General features: G+C 33.8%; 1 protein-coding gene across 5 annotated transcripts in view; it reads left to right on the forward strand.

Moving 5' to 3' along the window:
* G2E3 (G2/M-phase specific E3 ubiquitin protein ligase) overlaps nucleotides 1–24,382 on the forward strand; it is a 51,695-nt gene that overhangs the window by 12,443 nt on the left and 14,870 nt on the right. The window contains exons 2-12 of one of the 5 annotated variants that reach the window (XM_032481813.1): nucleotides 1,177–1,217; nucleotides 5,793–5,890; nucleotides 8,227–8,328; nucleotides 10,959–11,083; nucleotides 12,125–12,290; nucleotides 15,311–15,417; nucleotides 16,111–16,227; nucleotides 19,223–19,347; nucleotides 19,453–19,582; nucleotides 20,584–20,780; nucleotides 22,552–22,733. In XM_032481813.1, the coding sequence (XP_032337704.1) occupies nucleotides 1,177–1,217; nucleotides 5,793–5,890; nucleotides 8,227–8,328; nucleotides 10,959–11,083; nucleotides 12,125–12,290; nucleotides 15,311–15,417; nucleotides 16,111–16,227; nucleotides 19,223–19,347; nucleotides 19,453–19,582; nucleotides 20,584–20,780; nucleotides 22,552–22,733 (1,390 nt within the window). Of the gene's footprint in view, nucleotides 1–1,176; nucleotides 1,218–5,792; nucleotides 5,891–8,226; nucleotides 8,329–10,958; nucleotides 11,084–12,124; nucleotides 12,291–15,310; nucleotides 15,418–16,110; nucleotides 16,228–19,222; nucleotides 19,348–19,452; nucleotides 19,583–20,472; nucleotides 20,781–22,551; nucleotides 22,734–24,382 lie in introns of all 5 variants that reach the window. The other 4 variants (XM_032481814.1, XM_006191251.3, XM_032481815.1 and 1 more) reach the window with 4 other exon arrangements.

Raw genomic sequence — 24,382 nt, forward strand, 5'->3', positions numbered from 1 at the left:
ATAGGGTACCTTTGTCCTTTCTTTGATATTTAATATATTTATTTATTGTGTTTTAATTATTTTCATGTGAAGTGGCATAGTCACTCAGTTATGAGTTAGTTGATTCCCACCCATGAGCTCTGTGACCTTGTACAAGTATTTAAATTCTCTGAGCATAGGTTTTGCAACTATAAAATGAGGCTACATTTATCTAGCAGCATTAATTATTATGTTTACCCATTTCCACTTAAATTCCAAGAGCTTACACATGTTATCATACTTGGATCTCATAACGAACATTTAAGCAGGCTGTTCACATATCCTTGGTAAAGTGAAACTTTAATGTTATTAAGATACTATTCTTCCTCCAGTTGATCTTTTGGCTCTGGAGAACAGTTAGAATAAAAGTTGTATTTCAGTAATGAATACAAATAATTTTATTTGTTAGCTAGTAGGGAGTGAGGAAACAGAGGCAGCTCATGTCTTTCAATCTGTAAATAGTTTTGAGCACTGTGCTAGAAGATACAATGTAGCAGTCAGATGTTTGCAGCTTTATATAGAATCCCTGCAGATGCAACAGCGGCAAATATAGCCTGATAAAGGATTGTTTTGTAAGCTGCTTAAATATGAATGACATTGCTATTGATGATGTTTTGTTGTTGATTTTTCCTGAACAATGAACAATTCTTGGTAAGTTATGAAAAAAATAGACAAATTTCCTTGACTTACATAGGAACTGTCGTTTAGAAAGAATTCATTTTGTCCTAAAATAGCAAGGGGAAAAAAAAAAGACTTGATCTTTATATGTAAAATGGGCTTAAGTTCTAGGTTAATGTATTTGTAGGTAGGTTTTTTTTTTTAACCTACTTGAATGACCAGCTAGAAATTTGAAAGTCTAGGTCTGTTTTTTTCTTGGTATATCCCCCCTGGCTTCTTCCTACTAAATGCCAGTAGTCATCTTAATCTTTTTGATAACTAAAAAACATTACCTTCAATTTCGACACTGTCCCCAGACTTGACCACCCTTGATGAGAACTACTGGTCTTAAATGTGTGAGAGGTGAGGAAATTAAGTACTAGAGTGAGAAATGATCATGCAGCTTATTTGTAATCATGTATGGACTGAATTTAATTAAAATGGATAACTTGAAAATTTTAAAGTTAAGATGGCTGTATTATTTATTCTTATTTTTCCTAGTACAATGAATGAAAATAAACCTGGTGGGTCACAGAATCTTGGTAAGTAACCGTATTTAAAATATTTTCAAATACAATTTAAAATATTAAGATATTTTACTCTTGCTTTTTCATTACTATTAATCTTTTTAGACTGTTACTCAAACATTAGGAATGAATTCCCTGATCCTTAGTTCATGTTTCTATGCACTATAGTATTGTATGTATTCATATTAATGAAAGTCTTCTAGAAGAGGATAATATGCCAAATTTTATTTGTATTCTCTGTGTATTTATCAGGTATTGTTTGTATCTGAATAACAGTATTATTTAATAAATATGGTTTTTTCCATCTTTTTGTATGTGTGTTTTTTTTTTTACAAAAGATAAAATGCAGATGAGAATAATTTAAACAATACACAGAAGTTTAGCATGAAAAGGAAAACTTGCTTGTAAGCGCTCACAGCAGTCTCAGAGATATAGACCTTTGCTTTTTGTTCATTGATTGGTTATAAACAGTATATATTGACTTGCTATTATGGAAGATAAAAATTTTAAATTGTTACTGTATACTCTTTTGTTACTACTTCTTCATCTATCCTTTGTAAGATTTATTTTTTGATTCTCAAAATATTACACTTAAAACCCTATATCTTAACTCGCACTGCGGAGAGTATCTGATAACTCCACAGTCATGTTGGATAAGGAAATTTGTGCTCTTAAATCTCTCTCTCCTTTGCTTTCCTGCTTTTACCTACAGACTTGTGTCAGCTGTGTTATTAGTTGTGAAACGTAGTAATTTGCAGACTACATTCATGTATTTGCCAAATGCAGATACTACCTGTACTGTTATTAGTATTTGTCTTAAGATTGACTGTTTTTTACTTACATGAATGTGTTCATTTTCATAACATAATAGTATCATTTGCTATAGTGTAATAGAAGGTGGTCTTAATAAATACGATACAGTCAGAACAACTTTACTGAATTTTAAACATTAAAATTAAAAAACAGTAAAGTACAAATAAAAAAAGTAACCTGCTTATAAAAATGCATGCCTGAAACCTGTCTGTCATGTGTCCAAGGTCTCCATACTGGGCAAAGGGAGGAGGGGAACAAATGGAAAGCACAGGTCCACAGCATACAACATATAGCCTATGCAGCTGCATCCAGCATTCACCTTGAGGACTCCTCTTCTGTTGTCTTGGCTAATTTCTTGTTTTCCTCTTCCTCTTGATAGCTGCATGCACTTAATGGCTTAAAGTATAGGCATTAGGGGTGAACAAGTTAATGCAGGAGCTCCTGGTGTAATATGTCCAGTAAACAACAGCAATTTGCTAGAATTTATGTGGTCAGTTAATTTGTGTGAGGACAGAAGGGGAGCTGAAAGTTTTTAAAAGATCGGGGAAAGGGACTTTCAGTTATTGTTTATTTCATTAAACAAGTGAGGGAGGGCAAATATAGGGGGCATATTTCACAACATTAAATATTAACTCATACTGTTTCTTTCCAGTCCTGGAATCTATTTGGTGACAATATAGTACCTTTTCCAACAGATAGCATCCATTCTTTTTTGTTTTTTTTCTTTTTTGTGGGGGGAGATAATCAGGTTTTATATTATCGTTTTACATTAATTGATTGATCTTTCATAGGAGGTACTGGGGATTGAACCCAGGACCTTGTACATGCTAAGCACGGCACTCTACCACTGAACTATATCCTTCTCCAACATCCATTCTTGAGTACATGTACTAGTTAACGTAAATAAGACTAGCTTCTGTAATAGGTAAACCCTGAAGTCTTAATGGTTTAACATAATAAAAGTTTATTACTTGCTCATGTTACAGTCCAGTGTGGATTGGTTAGGGGCAATTGGACAAAGAGTTTCTGCTCCATGAATTCATTTAGAGATTCAGGTTCATTCCAAGTTATGTTGATCTACCACCTTGAGATGCTCAGTCTTTTCTCTTCAGCTAATGATTTTCTTATTTTATTAGAATTGGAATTTTGCTGTACAAGTAAGTATCGTAAGATAGAATGGATAGGTGATTATAGTACTAACATTCAGTTCTACCTGTGTGCCATACCCATTTAATTATATTACTGTATACTATCTCATTTAATCCTCATTAGCATATTTTGAGGTAAGTAATGTTGTCCTCTTTTTTAAGATGAGGAAACAGAGCCATAATGTGTTTATAAGACCTGTCCAAGGTTACAGAGCAAAAGTGTGGTGCTGAGTCTTAACTCAGATTTCCCTGACTCCACAATTTGCCTTTTTAAAATTATTATAATTGTGATAAAATACATATAACATGGAATTTCATCATTTTAACTAATTTGAGTGTATAATTTGGTGGCAGTTAGTACATCACAATTTTGTTCAGCCATTACTGCTATCTAGTTCCAAAACATTTTCATCACCTCCAAAGGAAACTATATCCATTAGGCAGTCACTTCTCATTGCTCCTGTCCTCAGCCCCTGGAAACTACCAATCTACTTTTTGTCTGTCTCTGTGGATTTACCTATTTTTCATAATGTAATCTGTTGTATAAATGGAATTGTATAATATGTGACCCTTTGTCTTTGATTCTTTGACTTAGCATAATGTTTCTAGGCTCATCCATGTTGTAGCATGTATTTCATTCTTTTTTAGAGCTGAATGACATTTTGTTGTATGGATATACTATATTTGTTTATCCATTTATCCATCCATTGATGGCCATTTAATTTGTTTTCCCTTTTTGGCTATTGTGAACAGTGCTGCTGTGAATATTAGTGCACAAGTATTTATTTGAACATTTGTTTTCATTCCAAGAGTGGAATTGTTGCATCATACAGTAACTGTTTAACTTTTTGAGGAACTGCTATTTTCCAAAGTGGCTGTACCATTTTACATTTTACATTTCAACCAGCAGTATATAAGGGTTCTCATTTCACCACATCCTTGCCAACATTTGGTATTATCTGACATTTTGATTATAGCCATCTTAGTGGCTGTGAAGTGGTATCTCATTGTGGGATTTGCATTTCCTTGATAACTAATAATATTAAGCATCTTTTAATGTGTTTATTGGCTATTTATAGATCTTTGGAGAAGTCTCTATTCAGATCCTTTGTCCCATTTTAAAATTGACTTATGTTTTTATTGTTGAGTTGTAAAACTTACACATTTTGGACACTAGACCCTTAGAAGGTATGTGATTTCCAAATAAATTTTCCCATTCTGTAGAATTTTGTTGTCTTGCATGTGGCTATCCAGTCATCCCAGCCCTGTTTGTTAAAGAGATTGTTCTTTCCCCATTTAGTGATCTTGGCGTCCTTGTTCAAAATTAATTGACCATAGATGTACTAGTTTTATTTCTGGACTCTTTTACTGACATAAGGATAGACATATAGATCAATGAAAATTCGTCTATTGATCTATATGCCTATCCTTATACCAGTACCACACTGTTCTGATTTCTATAGCTTTGTCAGAAGTTTTGAGTCTTCTCTCTTTTCTCTCTCTTTTCTAGCTAAAGGTTTGTCAGCTTTGTTGACTTTTTCAAAGAAATAACTTTGTTTTCATTCTATTTTTCCATTCTCTATTTCACTTATTTCTGCTCTGGTCTTTATTTCCTTTCCTCTGTTAATTTTGGGGTTTGTTTGCTCTTCTTTTTCTAGTTCTTTAAGGTTAAAAATGACTGATTTAGGATCTTTCCTTTTTCATATAGCCTTGCTATATGAGCATACAAGCCTAAAGATGAGCCAGAGGCGAAAGCTTAGGGTTTCTAAGGTTGCTTCTGAGCATGCATCCAGCCCTGGGCATGTATTGTCCTTCTATATTCTCTGGTATATATGGGAGCTTTTCAAAGCCTTTATCTCTGTATCCCCCTTTCCCAGCCTCTTCTTTCCTAGACTCTTAGATCTGTTACCTGCTTGCCCTGTTTGTTATCCTTTGTTCCAAGCTGCTGCAGCCAGAGTAGTTGTCTTAAACGCTTTTGACAGTCAAGCTCCAGCCCTGAGAAAGTTCTGAGGCAGGTGAAACAGGGCAAGCATCTGAGCCCAACCCTTGGAGAGTCACCCCGTAGGTCAAAACACTCAATCAGACTTCTTTCAACAAGGTCCGTATTACCTCTTCTTAGACAATTCACACCAGGAACTTGGGCCTTAGGAACATCACACATTGAACACGGCCTAAGGCCTTTGCCTAACTAGAGAGTGGGGGATGGTAGGAAATTAAAATGCCACAAATCTCTCATCAAAATTTGGCAACTTGTTTCTTTATTAAGCATTCTTCTCGTTTTAAGCTTTTAAATCAGATTTCTGAGTTTCTGAAAAGTTAATTCTGATGATTTTGGCAGCTTAAACATTGCTGTAGTGGAGAGATGGAGTTTCCCAATCTGTTATTTTCAGTGTGTTATCCTACACGTTGCTATTTTAACTACATGCTAGAATTCATCATTGAGGATTCATGGAAAAAATGTAAAGTCACATTGTTTAGAAGTAGGTATTGGAAGATATAATTTACTGATAACAGTATAATGTGATTTGCTTTCTCAGAAGGAATTGAACACATCAGATGAGAGGAGCACTAATTCCATAGTTATTTTTAAATTTAAAAATATTTACTATTTACTTTTTTTTACTGTTAGCTTGTGTTTTCTGTCGAAAAAATGATGACTGTCCTATTAAATATGGAGAAAAGAAAACTAATGAGAAATGGGATCTCACTGTACATTACTATTGTTTGGTGAGTATAAATTTTAATTAAATCCTAGAAATTTGATTTTCTTCTAAAGAAGAGAATTAGATCCTGATGACTGGTTTCTGAGAAATGGATAAGTCATTTAACTTCTCTGGATCTCATTTTGCCAATGTAAAAATAAGATTTTTCATTTATCAAATTCTAAGAGTCTGAAATTACTTGGTATGTAGAAATACCTGTCATCATTACCTGTTTATTTTTGCCTAACCCTTTAGAGCCTAAGTGGAAAAAGGAAAAAATGGTTAGGTTTCTAATGGAATTGTTCTTTTTATCATTTTGTTGTTTCCATTGTTGCTGGTGATAAATCTTAGAAAAGACTTGCTTGAAAGTTCAGGAACTAAAAGAAAAGTATTTTATTTCACAGAGAACCTAGAAAGTTCTATCTAAAGGTAATACATACTTGGGGAAAAGAAAAGTTAATTTTTGGGTCACTCAGAAGGAAGAAAAAGTGGTGTCACTTTGAGAATTAGTTCTCATTTGTTCCCCATTCCCTCCACAGACTTCTCACCTCACTGAATCCACCTTAAGATATTAGTGGCACCATCACTGCCTTAGCATGCCAGGGTTGCATGAGTACACACAATATTTCTTGGCACTTGTCTTAGTTATATATTGCTGCTTAACTAATTATCCTGGAATACAGAAGCGTACACATTTATTATCTCATAGTTTCTGAGGGACAGGAATCTGGTATTGGCTAAGCTGGGTGGTTCTGTCTCAATGTCTTTCAAGAGGTTGCAATTGATATGTCAGCCATGGTTCAGCCATCTGAAGGTTTGATGGACTGGAGGATCTACCTCCAGTGACTGACGTAGCTTTTGGCCTCATTTACTCCTACTTTTGGCTGGAGGCCTCAGTTGCTTACTTCTTGGGCACCTCTGTAGGACTGCTGACAGTGTGACATCTGGCTTCTCCCAGAGCAAATGATAAAGGAGAGAGAGAAATAAATATGCACCTAGACAGAACCTTATGATCTAGTTTTCATAGTCATATAACATTGTCACCTTTGCTTTATTCTGTTAGAAGTGAATCATTAATTCTAGCCTGCACTCAAGGGGAAGGGAATTAGGCCCCACCTCTTTGTGGACGTATTTTTATGCCCACAGCAGCATTCATGTTAAAACTCTTTAGATGCTTCCTTGAGAAATCATCTAACATATTTCTTGGTGGTTCGCTAAGATTTGTAGATTGGTCTAGGAACCTAACTATTTTGTACTAAGATTTAAGGGAACATGAAATTGGCATTCCAGATTTATTTGTAAGGTGGAGTCTTACAGTTTGTATCACAAAAGAAAACCTTTTTATTTTTCTAAAGAGTTTATTTTACTTTCCATGCAGTAGAGTTAGGAGAACTGTTTTATTAGTGGGTTATTTTTTCATATTTCTTAAGTAATAGATACCACTTTGGGTTTTCTTTAGGGTATATTATACTGATTAAAATAAGTTTCTATCACAAATTGGAAGTATTTTTGAATTATTTAATATATTTCAGTTGGTCATATCAGAATTTCCCTTATATTTTGCCTTATTTCATTACTGAGTAATAACCTAAAAACATACTGATCCTACCTAGGCTCAGCATTTATAAGGTTCTATTTTCTTGTGAATAGGGAAGTATAGTAATGTTGTAAATGATAATGGAATGTTAGAACTGAAAAATTTGGAGACAGTCTAGCCCAGTGTTTTTATTTTTTTGCGTTTAATATCAGAAATACGAAATTACTTGCCTAGGGTTCCAGAAAGTTGGACACAGAGCTGAGTTTGCAATCCAGAATTTCGTATTCATAGTCTCATGCTTTTTCTTGATTCATGCTTCCTTAACATATTTAAACTGAGGTTAAAACAGATTTTTAAAAATTGAAACATTTTCCTTAAGTAAAATTTAGTAGATTTCCCTGTAAATATGCCTTTTATGATTCAGAATCCAGCTAAATTTAAAGTTAGTGTGAAATATCACTGATAATCTGAATTGTCCCTGTAGTATTTATTATTGTTACATTCACATTTCAGTATTTACCACTTTTTTTTTAAGCTTGATTATAAGTGTTTTATGCTTTACTTCCTTTTTTTGTTGTTGTTATTTTCTGGAATGCTTTTAGAAGCCAGTTTGGTTGTATGAACTGTTACTATCCAGTGTCTTCCCAATCAAAGAATGTGAGTAGTGTCTTACTTGGACCATGAAAAATAGCTATTATAGATAAGAGATACTTGAAATTTGAGTTGTTTTATGTCCCATTTTTTATTGGAATATTATAGATATATATTTTTTATTCCATACTAGTTTCTTAGAGTTTATTTTCTAATTGAGAATATATTCATAGTTGATGTCAAGTGGAATTTGGCAGAGGGGTAAAGAAGAAGAAGGAGTTTATGGTTTTCTAATAGAAGATATCAGGAAAGAAGTGACTAGGGCTTCTAAACTGGTAAGTAAATTATTTTACTCATTATGCTAAATACCACAAATATTGTCAATACTAGGGAAGTCTTTTCCATCACTTTTTCTACTAGAAATTTATAAGACATTGATTTTATGTTCCAATGCTTACTTTGTCACATCCAGTACATTTTAGAAAGAATACTTCGTATTTTTCCAGGTGAAAGAGCTCAACTGATCCTGGATAAGTTATGTGACAATAGTGATTTCAATTCCTTATCTTATTCCAACCTAACCATCATTCCAGCCGCTCTTACCATCAGAATTATGACCGTATTTCCACTGTGCTTTTCTTCAAACCTTCGATCCTCAGTCAACCCAACTGTTCACTTTTTATTCTTATACCTCAGTTGCTGGGTTGGAATGATGGATTGAGGTGGAAATTACACAATTACTGTGAAGACCAGTAATTTATGAACTCCACGTCTCTTGTGGCTCTTCTGTGGCGTGGTGTGATTATGTTGAGTGCCTTCTCATGTTCTCCAGAAAAAGTATTCTAAACCTTAACTCCCTGTTCATTCAGTTATAATTTGTGGATCTTCTGTGTGATAGTTATTATATCACATGCAAGGAATGGACTGTTGTAGGTCTCTGTGTGGTGTGAGTATAAATAATGAGAGTTAGAGAACGAGAAGATTGGAAGTCTAGGGGGTTTGGTCCAGAGAATGTGATACTGGAATTGAGTTCCGTGGAGGAGCAGTTTTGGGTGATGAGAGGATTCTTTGTTACACTGGCATGGATGAAGTGCCTTGACACATTTTAGTTGAGGAAGTGAAAGGATTGTCCTATTGATGCTAAAGTTGTTTAGAATGATAGCAAGAATTAAAATACAGAGAAGGATGCCAAAATCTGGAGGTAGAATGACCAGGAAAGTAGTAGGTGACAGAGGGTAGACGTCATTAGGCTCAAAGGACTAGATCTTTTTAAGTATGAATATAGAGTGGTGGCCTACAGTCTGTAATATGGAACTAAAATAATGTTCTGTTTTTCCCCTTTCCTGCTTCTGTCCATATCCCACTCCTACTCCTTGCTAAGTCTGGAATTTAAGGAGGATGGAGAAATAAGCAGCGTCAGTCAAGAAATTCTGTAAGGAAAGCATTCAGAGAACTTTATTTTAGTTGAGGCAAAGTGATGGAGGCAATTATTTTTAAAGTTGTTGAAGATGCAGGGGAGTTAATGGTAAAATAGAGGCTCTAAGGCAGAAGGGAAAACCTTGGGGAAAAGTTTAGCAGCGGCATTTTATCTAAGGACCATGTGAGAATATTAGTATCAATATTCCTTAACCTCCTGATAATAATGAAAGATAGATGGCCTCCAGATATCCCTGTCAGATTTGGAAATGTTATCTTAAAATATCTGTATCCTCTCTGAATATATTGTGAACGTTTGAGAATATCTTAATCCTGAAGAGGTGCTCTATTTGTGACCTTAAAACTGGAATTCCAAATGTCAGTTTACTGGGACAGCCTCAGGTTGGCAAGATATCCTCCTACAGCCTGATGATAATTGAGGAGGCAGCAGTAAGACTGAATAATCTTTTCATCTGTGTCCATTGTAATGGTCATCTCAAGGGTTCCAAGATGCTTTAGGTACTGTTTTGTATTTTAGTAATGATTGGTGCATCTAATAGTCTTTGTTTATATACCACTGTTAAGTTAGTGGCAGTGGCATTGCCACTGAATTCATTTCAAGGACTGCTTTAATAGATTACCACAGACTGAGTCACTTAAAACAGAAATTTATTCTTTCACAATTCTGGAGAATAGAAGTTCCGAATCAAGCTGTCAGGATTGATTCCTTCTGGAAGCTCTGAGGAAGAATCTGTTCGATGCTTCTCTTTGAACTTCTGATGGCTGCTGGAAACCTTTGGCATTCTTTGGTTTGTGGCAGCATAACTTCAGTATCTGTTTCCATCTTCATGTGGTTTTCCCCTATGTGTCTTAAGTTTTCCTCCCCTTTCACTTATAAGGACACCTGTCTTTTGATGTAAGGATGGGACTACCCTAAATCCAGGATGAACTCATCTTGAGATCTTTAACTTACATCTACAAAGACCTTCTTTCCAAATAAGTTCACATTCATAGGTAGCAGGAATTAGGACTTGAGCATATCTTTTGGGGAATCACTACTTAACCTTCTCTGAGTATCTAACACTTTTTCATTTGGTTAGGATAGTGATCCTAGCAAGTTTTTTACAGGTTGGTTTTCAATATTGTTGCTGTTCTCCTTAATAAATGTTTCCTAATTATGTGTTTTCTATTGAAATTTGAATGAGACTTTCATGTACAACCACTATGTGTACAAACCCTGCAGTTTAAAATATTTTAGCAGGTAGGAAGGAAAGGAAACTTCATTGTCTCACCCACATGTTAGGTTATAGATGTTTCCTTTCTCAGAAATTGTTATAGAAGTGAATCCTTAGTGGTCTTTAGATCATTTCTGAGTAGAATCATTTTTTTTAGGAAATTTCTTTAATATACCATCATCACAGCTATTGTATGATAAAAATATTCTTCAGACTCCCCACAATGAACATTCATCTATACCTTGGTCTTATATATATATATAGTACTCAAATTTTGTATATGTTGTAACTCCTATTTTTATATTTTCTTCTAGAAATGCAGTGTTTGCAAGAAAACTGGTGCTTCAATTGGATGTGTTGCACCCCGATGTAAACGAAGTTATCATTTCCCATGTGGACTTCAGAAAGAATGTATTTTCCAGTTCACTGGCAATTTTGCGTGAGTTAATTAACTATTGAATATGAAAGATAAATGTTAAAGTGGGAAATGGATATGGGTCTCCCAATGATACAGTTCCTTTGTAAAATTTCCTTTCAAAGCTACACTGAGTTTATGCATATACATTGTGTGTGTGTGTGTGTGTGTGTGTGTGTGTGTGTGTGTGTGTGTGTTTATGATTTCTCCCCCCTTCTTTATGGTCATATCTATCTTCAAAGTCTTGAGAATTGCAGTGTCTATAATGGGCTTAATGATTAGTATTCACCTCTAGCTTTCAGCTCTAGAATGTAATATGGAACTGTTAATTTGTTCATAGTCAGTGAAAATTTCCACCTTACACAGTTCTAGATTTTATGTCGCTCTTTAGATTTAATAATCCACTTTTCTTTCACAGGGCCATATATGTTTCTCATTGAGTAAACTGAAGGAGTCATATAAATTTGGTGGAGTCCAAAAAATTAATAGCATTTCCTGAGATGCCCCTAAAAATACTTGCTTCTTAAGTTCAGCTTTAAATACCAAAATTTTATGAATTTTAGTATTTGATATCATGAGTGTTTTATTTCTTTTAGTCTTTGTGTTCTTGACGTATTTAATGGATTGCTATGATGTATGAAACTGCAGTTTAGAAAATACAAATGGAAATGAATTTAGTGGGTTAGGAATAAGTTATTTGCATTTCATTATATGATTAAAATATTTATTATTTTTAAGTGTAAGTTTGTTCCTTTAGTTTGTGCAAGGTTGAGTACAATGGTGTATATACTCTGTTGCAAATAATATTACGTAGGATTCTCAACATAATGTTACTGAAATTCTGTGAGGTAAGTCTCACTACCAAAAGGTTCACAATTTGGAAGTCCAGCTCTCCTTGGTCATAGGTTTTAAAACTGATTTATAGTGCCGTTGTTCCAGTCTACTGTAGGTTAATTATGAAAGAAAGATGAATGAATTTTCTCTTATAAATGTGACTTGCAAGGCTAACCTAGCTGTGCTTTATACTTTATTAGATGTTGTTTTTAAAATAATTTATATTTTTAGGTCATTTTGTTGGAACCATCGACCTGTTCAAATAATTACATCTAATAATTATAGAGACTCCTTACCGTGCACCATTTGCTTGGAATTTATTGCACCTACTCCAACTTACAGTGTATTACGAAGTCCTTGTTGTAAGAATGCTTGGTTTCATAGAGACTGTTTACAGGTAAGATGTTTTGTAAGCTTCTCCTGATAAAAAATTTGTTGCTTGCTAATTTGAATGTTAAATTAGAAAGAATTGACATGTATATTTTAGCTCTTACTACTTGCAACTTTTTAAAACAGCTTTATTGAATCAAAATTTTACTACAGTAAACACTTTATCGTAACTTTTTGACAGTGAACTGATTGTTGTCTAATGAATTGAAATTAATATTAGCTGTTTGAGAAGCTACCTTGTATGTTAAACCTGATGACAAGTTTTCTAGTAAATGAAACATCATAAAACATATGTTAAACAATTTACTGTTTTTTCAATTCATAAGATAATTTAAAAATTTTTTAAAGATCCCAGTTATTTATAACATCCAATATGTAGTATACATGTGTGAAAGTACCAATTGATAGACAATTAGAATTAATAGAATGCCAAATAACAAAGGTTTCAGTTAAGTTTATACTGTTTCCTTAAAAGCTTGGCTTTAATTATTGGTTAGTAAAATGAAATGTTATTATTGATTACAGGTTATCTGCAAAAGTTTTTTTTAAACTAGGAGATACTGTAAATCCTCTTATATTTCAATAGTCTTGAAAGTACTAACAATTGTCAAAGTAGTAAAGCTTTATTATTAAATACTTTCTAATTTTTTGTATGAACCTTGAACTCTTATTTTTAGGATTATTCAGTTAAAAGTGGCAGGATAGTCTATTTTGTTGGGTAAATGTTAGAAATCCTGTTAATTCTTACAAAGAAGTGTTTATAAAAGGATCCAGAGAGTGCAGTTCATAAACATGAAGTGCCATCTTTACCTATTGAGGAAGAAGTTCACAGTATATGAGAATCTTTAAGTAATTTATCTTAATTAAGGGTTTATATTTGAATGAATGTAATTGCAGGCAACTGTATCATTTTACAAACTTTGTTTAACAGTATGTTATTTTTCAAGACAAATAAGATTTGCTTCATTATGCATTAATAATGAAACAGAGGTTCTCAAACTAGACCTAGGATTTGTAGGATTTTTTGTGAATACTGAAAATACTAGGTTTCTAATTCTGTCATTAAAAATGAGAAATAGTACTACTAACAAAAATATAGGTCTACTTTATGCAAATATAATTAAAGATCATGGCCGCTTGGATACCTGTCTATGATATAAACATGGATGAGCAGTTATTGCTGTGCCTATTAAAATATTTAACAACCAATTACCACACCAAGGCAGCTCATTCTGAGTCATGTTCCTTAAAGGAGCTCCAGTGACTTTTCCACTCTGGTAAAATTCTTAACTGAAATAGTAAATGGAGTCTACCCTGTTTAGGTAGCTACAGTAATACCTGAAAAATACATATATTTTAATCTCTGAACTCCATTAATATAAAAAGAGTTGAAGGAAGAACAAATCCATGCAGTAGAATGAGAATTGTATGTGGTTAAGCAAATTGTCTTTGTGACCACTACGGACGAGATCAGGCGCGTTCAGGGTGGTATGGCCGTAGACTCTTTGTGACCACTACAAATGCTAAATACATTGGGATTTTTGTGAGGAGAGACTACAAATTAATATCATAGAAGTTGATGGAAACTTTCATTCTGTGTATGCAGAGGATTATCACTATTCTTGTTCAGTTTGGATTTCTCTGTCATTACTGTGGTCTTGTTGATATCTTTCATATGACCTATGCTGGTTTTCTTTCTTCCTCCATACTAGATACTTCCTTGTATCATATGCTGTATTTAGTAAGATCTTGGTATCACTTTACAATTGCTCAAAGATCCTTTAGGTTCAGAGATTTCAATAACTTGTTGCTTCCCTCTCACATGCTGTGTGTGTGCAACCTGCTAGTTCATTGAACCTGGGTTCCTCTTAGTTCACTTCTTTCTTCACCATTCACAAGTCATTCCCCAAGTCTGTGAGGTCTGCTTAATAGATATTTTGTGTATATCCTTTTTTGTAGCTACCCTCTACCTTTTAAATAGATTTTTGCTGGAGCTTACTAACTAGTCTTTCTTTTGCATGCCTTATTCCCCATCAATTCTTCACACTAATAGCTTTGCTCTATTCTCATTACTTAGTGCATTATGTTCAGCTTGTAATCCCTAAGTATATTATTAATTAGTTTCCTAATCATATGTACTCTCTCTTGCCACTGAGACTTGATATATGAGCTGTTCCCTGTCCTTGTAGTGTCTTTTGTCCTATTTTCCTGACAAACCCCTGCTTCTTCCAACTTTGGCTTTAACCTTATCATCCCTGTGACATTTTTGTCAGGCTCTTTAAACTTCAGTGCTACTTCCTCTCTCGATGTATATCCTTTTCTTAAAAGAAGTACAGTAAAAACACTTTTATAATTGTATGTACATATGCCTACTCACAAGAATTTCTTGAAATAGGATCTAAGTCACTTAATGTTTCTGTTTTGGTACTAGCATAGTGTTTGGCACCTGTATAGTAAAGATGCATATTTATTAAATGACTGTGTGCTACTAGCTTTTTAAATTAGAGATTAGCTACCCTTTCCCTCTCTTTCTGGATACTCTCTGCCTGCTGCTTCTGTATTTCTCTTTGCTGAGGCAATGAGAATACTTTTTAAGGTTCTCTCTTAGGATGAAAACTGACTTAGACATTGAATTAAAAACAGAACCAAGGATACTTTTTATGTAACATTTATTTAAACATCCTTCCTAGATGAAGTAACTGAAGATTTTTACTGTTCTATTCACAGAGAGTAATGAACAACACAGTATTTGGGAACAGAAATGACATTAGATACAAAAGGTTGAGAAATATATATGAGTGATGTAAAGAACAGTCAGTTCATTGACTTAATTTTTTTTCCTTTGGGAAAAATATCTCCAAATTTTAGCAGTGGGATAACTTAGTTTATCAAAGTTTGTGAACCACTAGCATAGAAAAATAACTTTCCGTAATATGTGAAAAATAACACATGTTCTATTAGCTATATAATTCATAACTTGATAACCTATTAAATTATTAACAATAGATTTTCTATTTTCCACTGTAGGTTCAAGCAATAAATGCAGGAGTGTTTTTCTTTAGGTGCACAGTATGCAATAATAGTGATATATTTCAGAAAGAGATGTTGAGAATGGGAATTCATATTCCTGAAAAGTGAGTAGCATTTAGCCATTTGACAAAAAGATATTTTAAATGTAGGATTTAATAGCAAACCCCTACTTCTGGAAATAAGCATGTATGTCTGATTAAGTACTCACAGACAAGCAGCCATTTCAAATAGGAAAATGTGAAGCCTCCCTCCCCACCCCTTCCTCCTCCTCCTCAGATTGCTAGTTGTTAAGACCAGGCACTGTGACTTAAATGTCTCATTAGTGGTTTATACTCTCTTAATAATTGTACACCTCACTTATGTACAATATTAATTGGTTGATTTATACACAAGTATAATAGGTTTCAAAGTGGTATGTGTAAATTGTCTTAAGAGAATCAAGATGTGGTTAAAAATATATAAGGATTTTCTTAATACTTAAAGATGAGGAATCCAGAAGTAATGGTATTAAAATCAAAATTTTAAAAATAGGAAATGAAATATTAGGAAAAATGTAAATTTTAGAAAATTTCTGCTTGATTTTTCATTTAGCATTTGAAATTCACTGTGAGACTGATTAACTGTAGGGTAAAATGACACTAATGGATTTATATCTTGAAGTGAATGATTAATCCTAAAGAAGAACAAGTTTTATCCTTGTTCCTAAGTTTGTGAAGTTTTTATTTTTAGATTGATTACCAATCCTTTTATGTAACATTTTAAACCAAAGTATATTTTATATTTTGCTTCATTTACAGAGATGCGTCTTGGGAATTAGAGGAAAATGCTTATCAAGACCTTCTGCAGCACTATGAGCATTGTGATGTCCGAAGATGCCGTTGCAAAGAAGGGCGAGACTATAATGTGCCTGATAGGTATATGGAGAAGTTCATATGCTTAGTGTGGTTAATGTCCTTTTTTAGACCTTCAGCTGAGAAAGTAGGTGTTCTAGTTAGTGAAATATAGTTTTGCTCTTGGGGTGTTTGAAGTTGTAACTTGAGATAAAGGTATGTTTATTAAATGTATATTTACATCTGTTTACAGAGAAATTATTGCAGTTTGCATAATTGTGACTTTTGTGGTGTATTTTCATGAGGCTTTGTTTTCTAGAGCTCTGCTGTTCTGTATGGTAACCACTAGCCACAGGTGAATATTGAGCACTTGAAATGTGGCTATTCCAAATTGAGAGATATTGTAAGTGTAAAATACACACCAAAGACTTATATGTGTCTTAGTTTGCTAGGACTGCCATAACAAAATATCACAAAGTGGGTGGCTTAAGCAACGGAAATTTGTCTTTTTGCATTCCTGGAGGCTAGAAATCTAAGAGGAAAGTATTGTGTTTTTTTTTTTTTGAAGCCTCTGTGTGGCTCACACATGGCTCCCTTCTAGCTGTATGCTCACTTGACTATTCCTCTGTCTGTGTCCTTGTCTTTTTTTCTTATTAGGACACTAGTCATATTGGATTACGGCCCTCCCCATATGTGACCTCGTTTTATCTTAATTATCTCTTTAAAGGGCTTATCTCCAAATACAGTTTACATTGTGAAGTACTGCGTATTAGGCCTTCATCATACGAATTTTGGGGGTGACACAGTTTAGCCCACAACATTAAGAAAAAACTTTAAAATGTCTTGTTAATATTTTTTTATATTGATTACATGTCAAACAAAATGACTATTTTGGAAATATTTAAATTTATTTCACTTGTTTCTTTTACCTTTTAAAATCTGGTTACTAGAAAAGTTTAAATTACATGTATGATTTGCATTATATTTGTGTTGGATGACACTCTTCTAGAAATTAAGAAACTGGATTAATCTATCAGTGTTTCTTTTGGATCACCATAAAAAGGGTTTGGCATCTGAAATTTATTGATTACTCTTATAGTATCAGTAGACATCGGCTGTAATCTTAATGATCATTTTGTGCCTTCTATGTACACTGTAATGTGTGGAATATTAGAAATTGAGAGTATTTTCATTTTTTAAGATGCAGAATAAAAAGTAACAAATCTATATATAGGAAACTTATATAGGAAATCTTGATAAAGTTTTATCCCTGTTGTGGAGTATTAATTAACATGGTAAACTGAAACTTAAAGTGCAGAGCAGAGTATTGGGAGCCTTATTTCTCATGGAAAGTGTGATTTGGCTAGGTGAGCTACTGCTAATTTTCAGCGACTTAGCTAAAGTCTTGCCAGCTTTGGAAAGTGTCCCCTAAGCAACTCTTAACTACTCCTGATTCCCCATTCTGGGCTGGGTTTTCCCTTCATTGTGCTTATTACAATATAATTGACATTATTTAAATTTGTCTTTGCCATTAGAGTATATGATCTTTTAAGGGTAGAGATCTCATTAAAGACGTAAAGTAATGTGTATCCTTGCCTGTGTTACTTGATCTGGTGACCCTGAGTATTCATTTGTAAAGACTAATAAATACCCTGCTCAAGGGTTGTGCTGAGGAACAGATGAGATAATATATATAAATGTGTTTTGTAAACAGTAAACCACTTTAGAGTTCCAAGAAACAGTGTATTCATTAATGCTGATATTTTCTAAATTCATTTTAGGCTATTTTGATTAATCAATATATATTTCTTGTGTACCACTGGTCACCTAATCATTTGCTACTAAACTCCCTTTTCTTTCTGGCAGTTACTTTGCCTTTTCTCTTGGGACACAGATACCTGATATCTGAATGCTTTTTCTGTAATCTCACTGCCTCTCATCCTAGTGATAGGAAGGTAATTTTGCTGAAAGGCAGCATGGTGTAGTGGTTAGGAGGATGAGTCTGAAGCCAGGTAAAGTGGGTTGGAAGCCTCACTCTTTGAACTTGATTGGACAAGTTCTGCCCCTCTCTGCCTTGGTTTCCTCTTCTTTAAAATGGGGGAAACTGGTTTTCCAGCCTTCCAAAATTGTGAGGATTAAACTTTACACCTAAGGAGTGGGAACTGGGCCTGGTGTATAAGCACTCATGTTAGCTGTTATCTTTCTTTCTCATCATCAGTTGGCAGAACTATCTGGTGCAGAGAGGGAGACACAGAGAGAGCACCTACCTACATGCCTTTATCCACATAGAGAGATTCTCCCACACCTACCAGAAGGGAGGTTATCCAGCTACCTCTCATCACCCACATATCCATACACTCAGGGAGTATATCCATTTCTATACAGAGGGTGTACTCATAACGAAACAAAGAGAAGGCCACACATCATAACCCACACCCGTGTCACCCTCACCCTTACAGAAGATGTGAATGCGGACTGGCACATGTCACACACTGCAGTGGGGAAACATTGGAAATAGGATTCTGAGGGGAACAGATGGCAGAGAATATGAATATGAGTCAGGTAGTAGGTCTAGATCCTGCTGAGATGCACAGTAACTGAGGTATGTGAGCGAGCTCATTATAGGAAATGATTCCTCACCTTGAATGGGAAAGAGTGTTTTAGGTAAGAATGTATTTACTGAATGCTGCTTTCATATCAGACACACTGACACAGCAATCTTCCTTTGAGCGTGGTCATCTCCAAATATAAAAGAAATTTTTTTTTCTTAACCATGTTCTTTCTGGTATTTATATTCTTTGGGTGTATGTGCAATTACATTTTGATATTTAGTTGAATTATTTTAAGATAGAGAATATTTAAAGGAGGTGGTTGCAAACATAATAAATGAAGTAGGAAAAAAAACTAGTTTAGGAAAATGCAATGCAATATTAAAGCAGTTAATTTATTTTCTCTCCTTTGGTAAAAGGGTTGGTCGTGTGTGTGTGAGGTGGACAGTGAGGCCTGTGGCAGTGCTGGTGATTGGACTTAGACTAAGTTAATACCAGATGTAAACATCTGCTTCTCTTTATGTCCTCAGCAAATGGGAAATAAAGCGCTGTCAGTGTTGTGGTTCTAGCGGAACACATTTAGCCTGTTCCTCACTACAATCCTGGGAACAGAATTGGGAGTGTTTGGAATGTAGAAGTATTCTCTACAATTCAGGTAATACTTCGTAATTTTGAGTAAAGTTTTTATTCAAATGCATATTATTAAAAAGTTTCTATCTATATTTCTATTATGCTAACATTGGGTTTTAAATTTCTGCAGGTGATTTCCAAAAACCCAAAAAACACACATTACCCAACACTAATGTGGGAATAACTGATTGTTTGTTAGAGGAATCCTCACCTAAATTACCCAGACAGTCACCTGGAGCCCAGCGTAAAGATCTGCTGAGGTTTGTATTTTGAATTGGAGAAAAATATAAAACTCATGCTTTGAGAAAATTACAACAGAAAGTGGCTATGTACATTTAGAGTATTAGCTCATCTTACAGTAGTTTTGGAAGAGGGTTTTTCAAACTGCAGTTTCCAACTTGATGTAGAAAGATGATCCCATGAACCTTGCCCCAACAGGATTATTTTGAGTTCATTAATTCCAATTACAGATGGAGAAACTGAGGCATAGAACAATTGAGTTAGTCCATAAAATGGTGTGGAAATCCTGTTAAAACACAGATTGCTTGGCCTCCTGCTCAGAGGTTCTGATTCTGTTTATCTGCTGTGGGGCTCAAGAATTTGCATTTCTGACAAGTTTCCAGATGCTGCTGCTGCTGCTGATCTGGGACCACAGTTTAAGGGTGACTGGTATAGACTAAAAAGTACTATTTAAAGGACTGTGAGTTCTGTTTATATCATGTCATCTCTTAAAACTATATTTCTCTTGTATAGAAAGCAGACATTACATTTGCTTTATTTTTAAAGGATTTAGTGAACATGAAATAAAATACAGTTAAGCAAGTATGGCCAGGGAGATGAGAGTTTGAGCTTTTGAATCGGCTGAATTGATCAAATTTGAGATAATCATCTGTCACCATTTTTATAAATAATTTATGATATTAGATGATTTTAATTTGATAGAAGATTAGGAAGGGGGAATCAATTTAGAACAAAGGTTATCAAATAACTATTTTTAGTTCTAGTGGCAGCCATTGTCTGCCTTTGGGTGGGTGTTGGGGAAGAATTTCCTTCTAATCTTCTTTTCTATTTTTTGATTGGCTTTGTAACTGCTGTGTGACATAAAGTACTTTAGAGTACTTACTTCTATGTTTAAATTCATGTTTTATAGGCAAGGCAGCAAATTTAAAAGAGATATTTCGACTCTAATAATAGAGTTAGGATTCCAAATTAAAAAAAAAGCTAAAAGATTATATATCAACAAAGCTAATATTTGGAATAGTGCCTTAGATGGATTCAGAAATCAAAACTTTAATCCTTCGTACTCAATTGAAGTAGTGTATGTTAATGAAAATGATCATTTTGGAAGAGAGCATCCTGGATCAAAGCAAGAATTCCTGTGTCTCTTAATGCAGCAACTTGAGAACTCACCGTTGTTTGAAGGGTCCTTGTCAAAGAACTTGTCTCTAAATTCTCAAGGTAATTATTTTCTTTATTATTGTGCATACTGAATATGCCATGTGTAAAGAAAGAGATAGCTGGTTAGAATTGATATTCAATACCTGTGGTCAAAATGATAATCACTTTGTTAATAAAATAATGATAGAATCATAGAAAAGAGGGGAAGTAATTTTTTAAATTGAATTTTTTAGTGAAACATTTTATAGAATATCCTTAATTTATTTATAACAATATCTTCCTTGAAGCGATTCCCGTAATTAATTATAACTTCTTTAAAATGTGCTTTATATTCATTTTAATTCGTTTGAATAGAGTGACCGAATGGGATGGATGATTATTTGAGCACTGCTTGTTCATATATTTGAAATTTGGAATTGTCATGTTTCTTTACAACTTAGGATTTTTATAACATAATTTTTTGGTCCACATGTAACAGTTTTAACATACTTTTGCATTCAGAATTTTTTTTCTTGATTCTTCTCTGTCTTTACTTCTGGTGAGGAACTAATGTGATTAAAACAGGCATCTCAAAACAGTGGTTAATTCTAGCATTATTTTTTATACACTTTTATACCACTTTTGCTGTCGTGGGCAATCTGAAATGGAGTGAGAAGACTTACTTTATTCCACTTGATTTCCTTTTATATTTTCTTTAGAATTCCTCACCATTGCCTGAAATATCATTGAAATAATTGAGAAAACTCCCAAGGAGCGTTTGTACTATGTACAGGATATACAGTCTTAATTCTAAACTCCCTTTGGAAAAAAAAACTCAAAATAATCAGTATGTTAACTCAAGACAGTTTTGTTACAGTGGAGAGTACATGATTTAAGTCACAAAATGTGAATTCAGTTTGTATGCATCTAGTTCAGTAGCTTTATATCCTTAGGTGAATGACAAAGCCTTTCTGGATCTCAGTTTCTTAATCTGTAAGATGTGACTACTAATATGTAGTATATAAGGTTATTGTTGAGGGGATTTAATTATTATTTCAAGTATTGTTAATGTTATTTATTAATAAGTTACTTTGAACAATTTTTAAAAAAAATAAAGGAAAATTTATATATCTTTTTACTTACCAAAGTAGCTGAAACCCTTTCAATGACAAATTGAAAAGTTCTGAAAGCTGTGATGGTGTAGTAAGACAGCATATATATTGAGAGCCATAAATTTGTGCCATTTTGTATATCAACAACCTTAAAATTATTCATCACCTTTGGACCACAATACCATATGTAGGAGTCTATCCTAATAGTCAAAGATATATAAATAAGAATATGTAACTAGATATTGATTATAACGTCATCAGCCAGGGTAGCTAGTAATTAGTCTTAATGCATTCAACAACTGTAGATTTGAATACTTTCAAATGATACTTTAAAAGTTTACAATACTGTAAGTGGAAAAAAGCAGAAGTCAAACTTTTATATATTTATATACACACGAGACATAAATACACCCAAATGTGTACACTGGTTATTATGGTGGTAGGATTATAGGTGATTTTATAAAAAGATCTTCTGTATTCACATTTTTTCCTATAATAGGTTGTTACTTTTTATTCAGAAAAATATTTTTCATAAAATTGTATATTTTAGTTGAAATCTGTTTTTTACATTATTATAGCTTCTATGAGTTAGGCTATTTTACATTTGTCTAATGCATAGATTTTAAGTTTTAATTTGTTATATGTTTTACCTTATTATATATGTGTTTATTACATATGGTGGTTATCATAGTAAAAAACAGTGCATTTATGTATTTGATTTTTTTTTAATCTATTTACAGCTCTGAAAGAGAATCTTTACTATGAGGCTGGCAAAATGCTTGCCATTTCTTTGGTTCATGGTGGTCCTTCACCTGGTTTCTTTTCTAAAACCTTATTTAACTGCCTTGTTTATGGACCAGAAAATACCCAACCAATTTTAGACGATGTTTCAGACTTTGATGTGGCACAGATTATAATCAGGGTAAGAAATGTACCTGTTTGTTCAGATATAGACTATGTTCTAGGTATATTTACTATAAATGATGGATCTGCAATAGAATAATACTCTTTGTAGAGAGTAAAGGGTGTCAGTATTTTTGTTTACTAGCAATGTTAAAAACCACTTGAAAGATAAATGTAAAGGTCAGACAGCTAGAGATCAAAGTGCCCAGTTTAATGTTGATAAAGCCAATTAGATAATGTGACTTAGATCTGTGGTCAGAATGGCTTGCTAACACTCCTAAAAACTAGATGAATTTATCTGCCCTACCAGACAATATAAGGCAGATTCCTTGTTGCATGTTAGGGAGCAGATGAAAGTACTCTTTCCTTTATGCAGGTGGATCTCAAGAGTGGAAGGTTACCAGCAGAATATTATCCTTTCTCCTACAGGGAGATACGATTGATAGGTGGAGAAAAAGCCCAAGCTGAATTTCTTCTCTATGGAAACAACTGGGGAGACTTAATGTTCATGCCTAAAAATAGTTACCATTTTTTGAGCCCTGTACTACACATGTTTAATTTACAAACTCAATTTAGTTATAATATTCTGAGATAAGTATCATTACCTATATGTTACTGATTTAGAAACTGAGACAGTGAAATCCATTCAGTCTTTCTTCTCTTAACCTCCCACCTAGGTAAGCCTACTCTAGCCATTGTCTTAATGAATAGGCAGTATAGTTTAATGGTTAAAAACAAATGCTCCAAAGTCACATTTTAATTTGAAATAACTGATATAAGCTATGTGACCTTGGGAATGTTGGTTAATCTTTTTAAGCCTCAGTTTCTAAACCACCAAGTCAGAAAGATGGAATTGTGTTACAGCAATTTTACCTATTTTGCCCAAGAGTCCTCATTCTAAAATGGTATTTAAAATAGACCTTTTGACTCTTTTATTTTTCCTTTTCTCCTCTTTACCAAAAAAATGTAATTTAGCGTCATTGTCTCTACTTCCTCTTCCCTACTCATTTCTTAACTTATAGTCAGGCTTTTGTTTCTACCACAACTCATCCAAATTAGCTGGTTCATGGCTGATGTCCAGAGATCTAAATCTCCACGGACAGAGGCCTTTCCTTCCTACTTCCTCATCTCCTCTGACTTACACAATCACCACTGTCTTTGAATTCCTCTCTCCTGTTTTAATACTCTCCTTCCTTCTACTTTTGACTACTACTGTCTTTTTCTTTTTTAGGGTTTTTTTTTTTTTATTGAGGTATAGTCAGTTTGCAATGTTGTGTCAACTACTGTCTTTTCTAATGCTGTTTCTTCTTACCAGTGAAACTTAGATAATTTTTAGTGTTGTCTTAACAGTCTTTTTTCTATACTATTTGGAAAGCTTCTTCTCATCCATAACCTTTCTGATTCACAGACCTGTATTTTTGACCCCCTACACTTTAATATCTAGGTAAAATCTGGATCTTCTTACTACACTATACTTAATACAGAACTAATTTTTTTCCTAGAATTTTTTTTTTTTTTGCCTGATTTTCCTTTTCTTTTCAAGAGATTTCTTATTTCCAAGTTATTCTAGAGACAAGGTCATTTTTATTCTTCCATACTCCATTTATCAGTATGTGTCAAGTCATCTGTCTCTAAGAGTGGCGTTTCCTTCTTATTTTCAGTATGCCT

Source organism: Camelus ferus, chromosome 6 (genome assembly GCF_009834535.1).
Source record: "Camelus ferus isolate YT-003-E chromosome 6, BCGSAC_Cfer_1.0, whole genome shotgun sequence".
NCBI lineage: Eukaryota > Metazoa > Chordata > Mammalia > Artiodactyla > Camelidae > Camelus > Camelus ferus.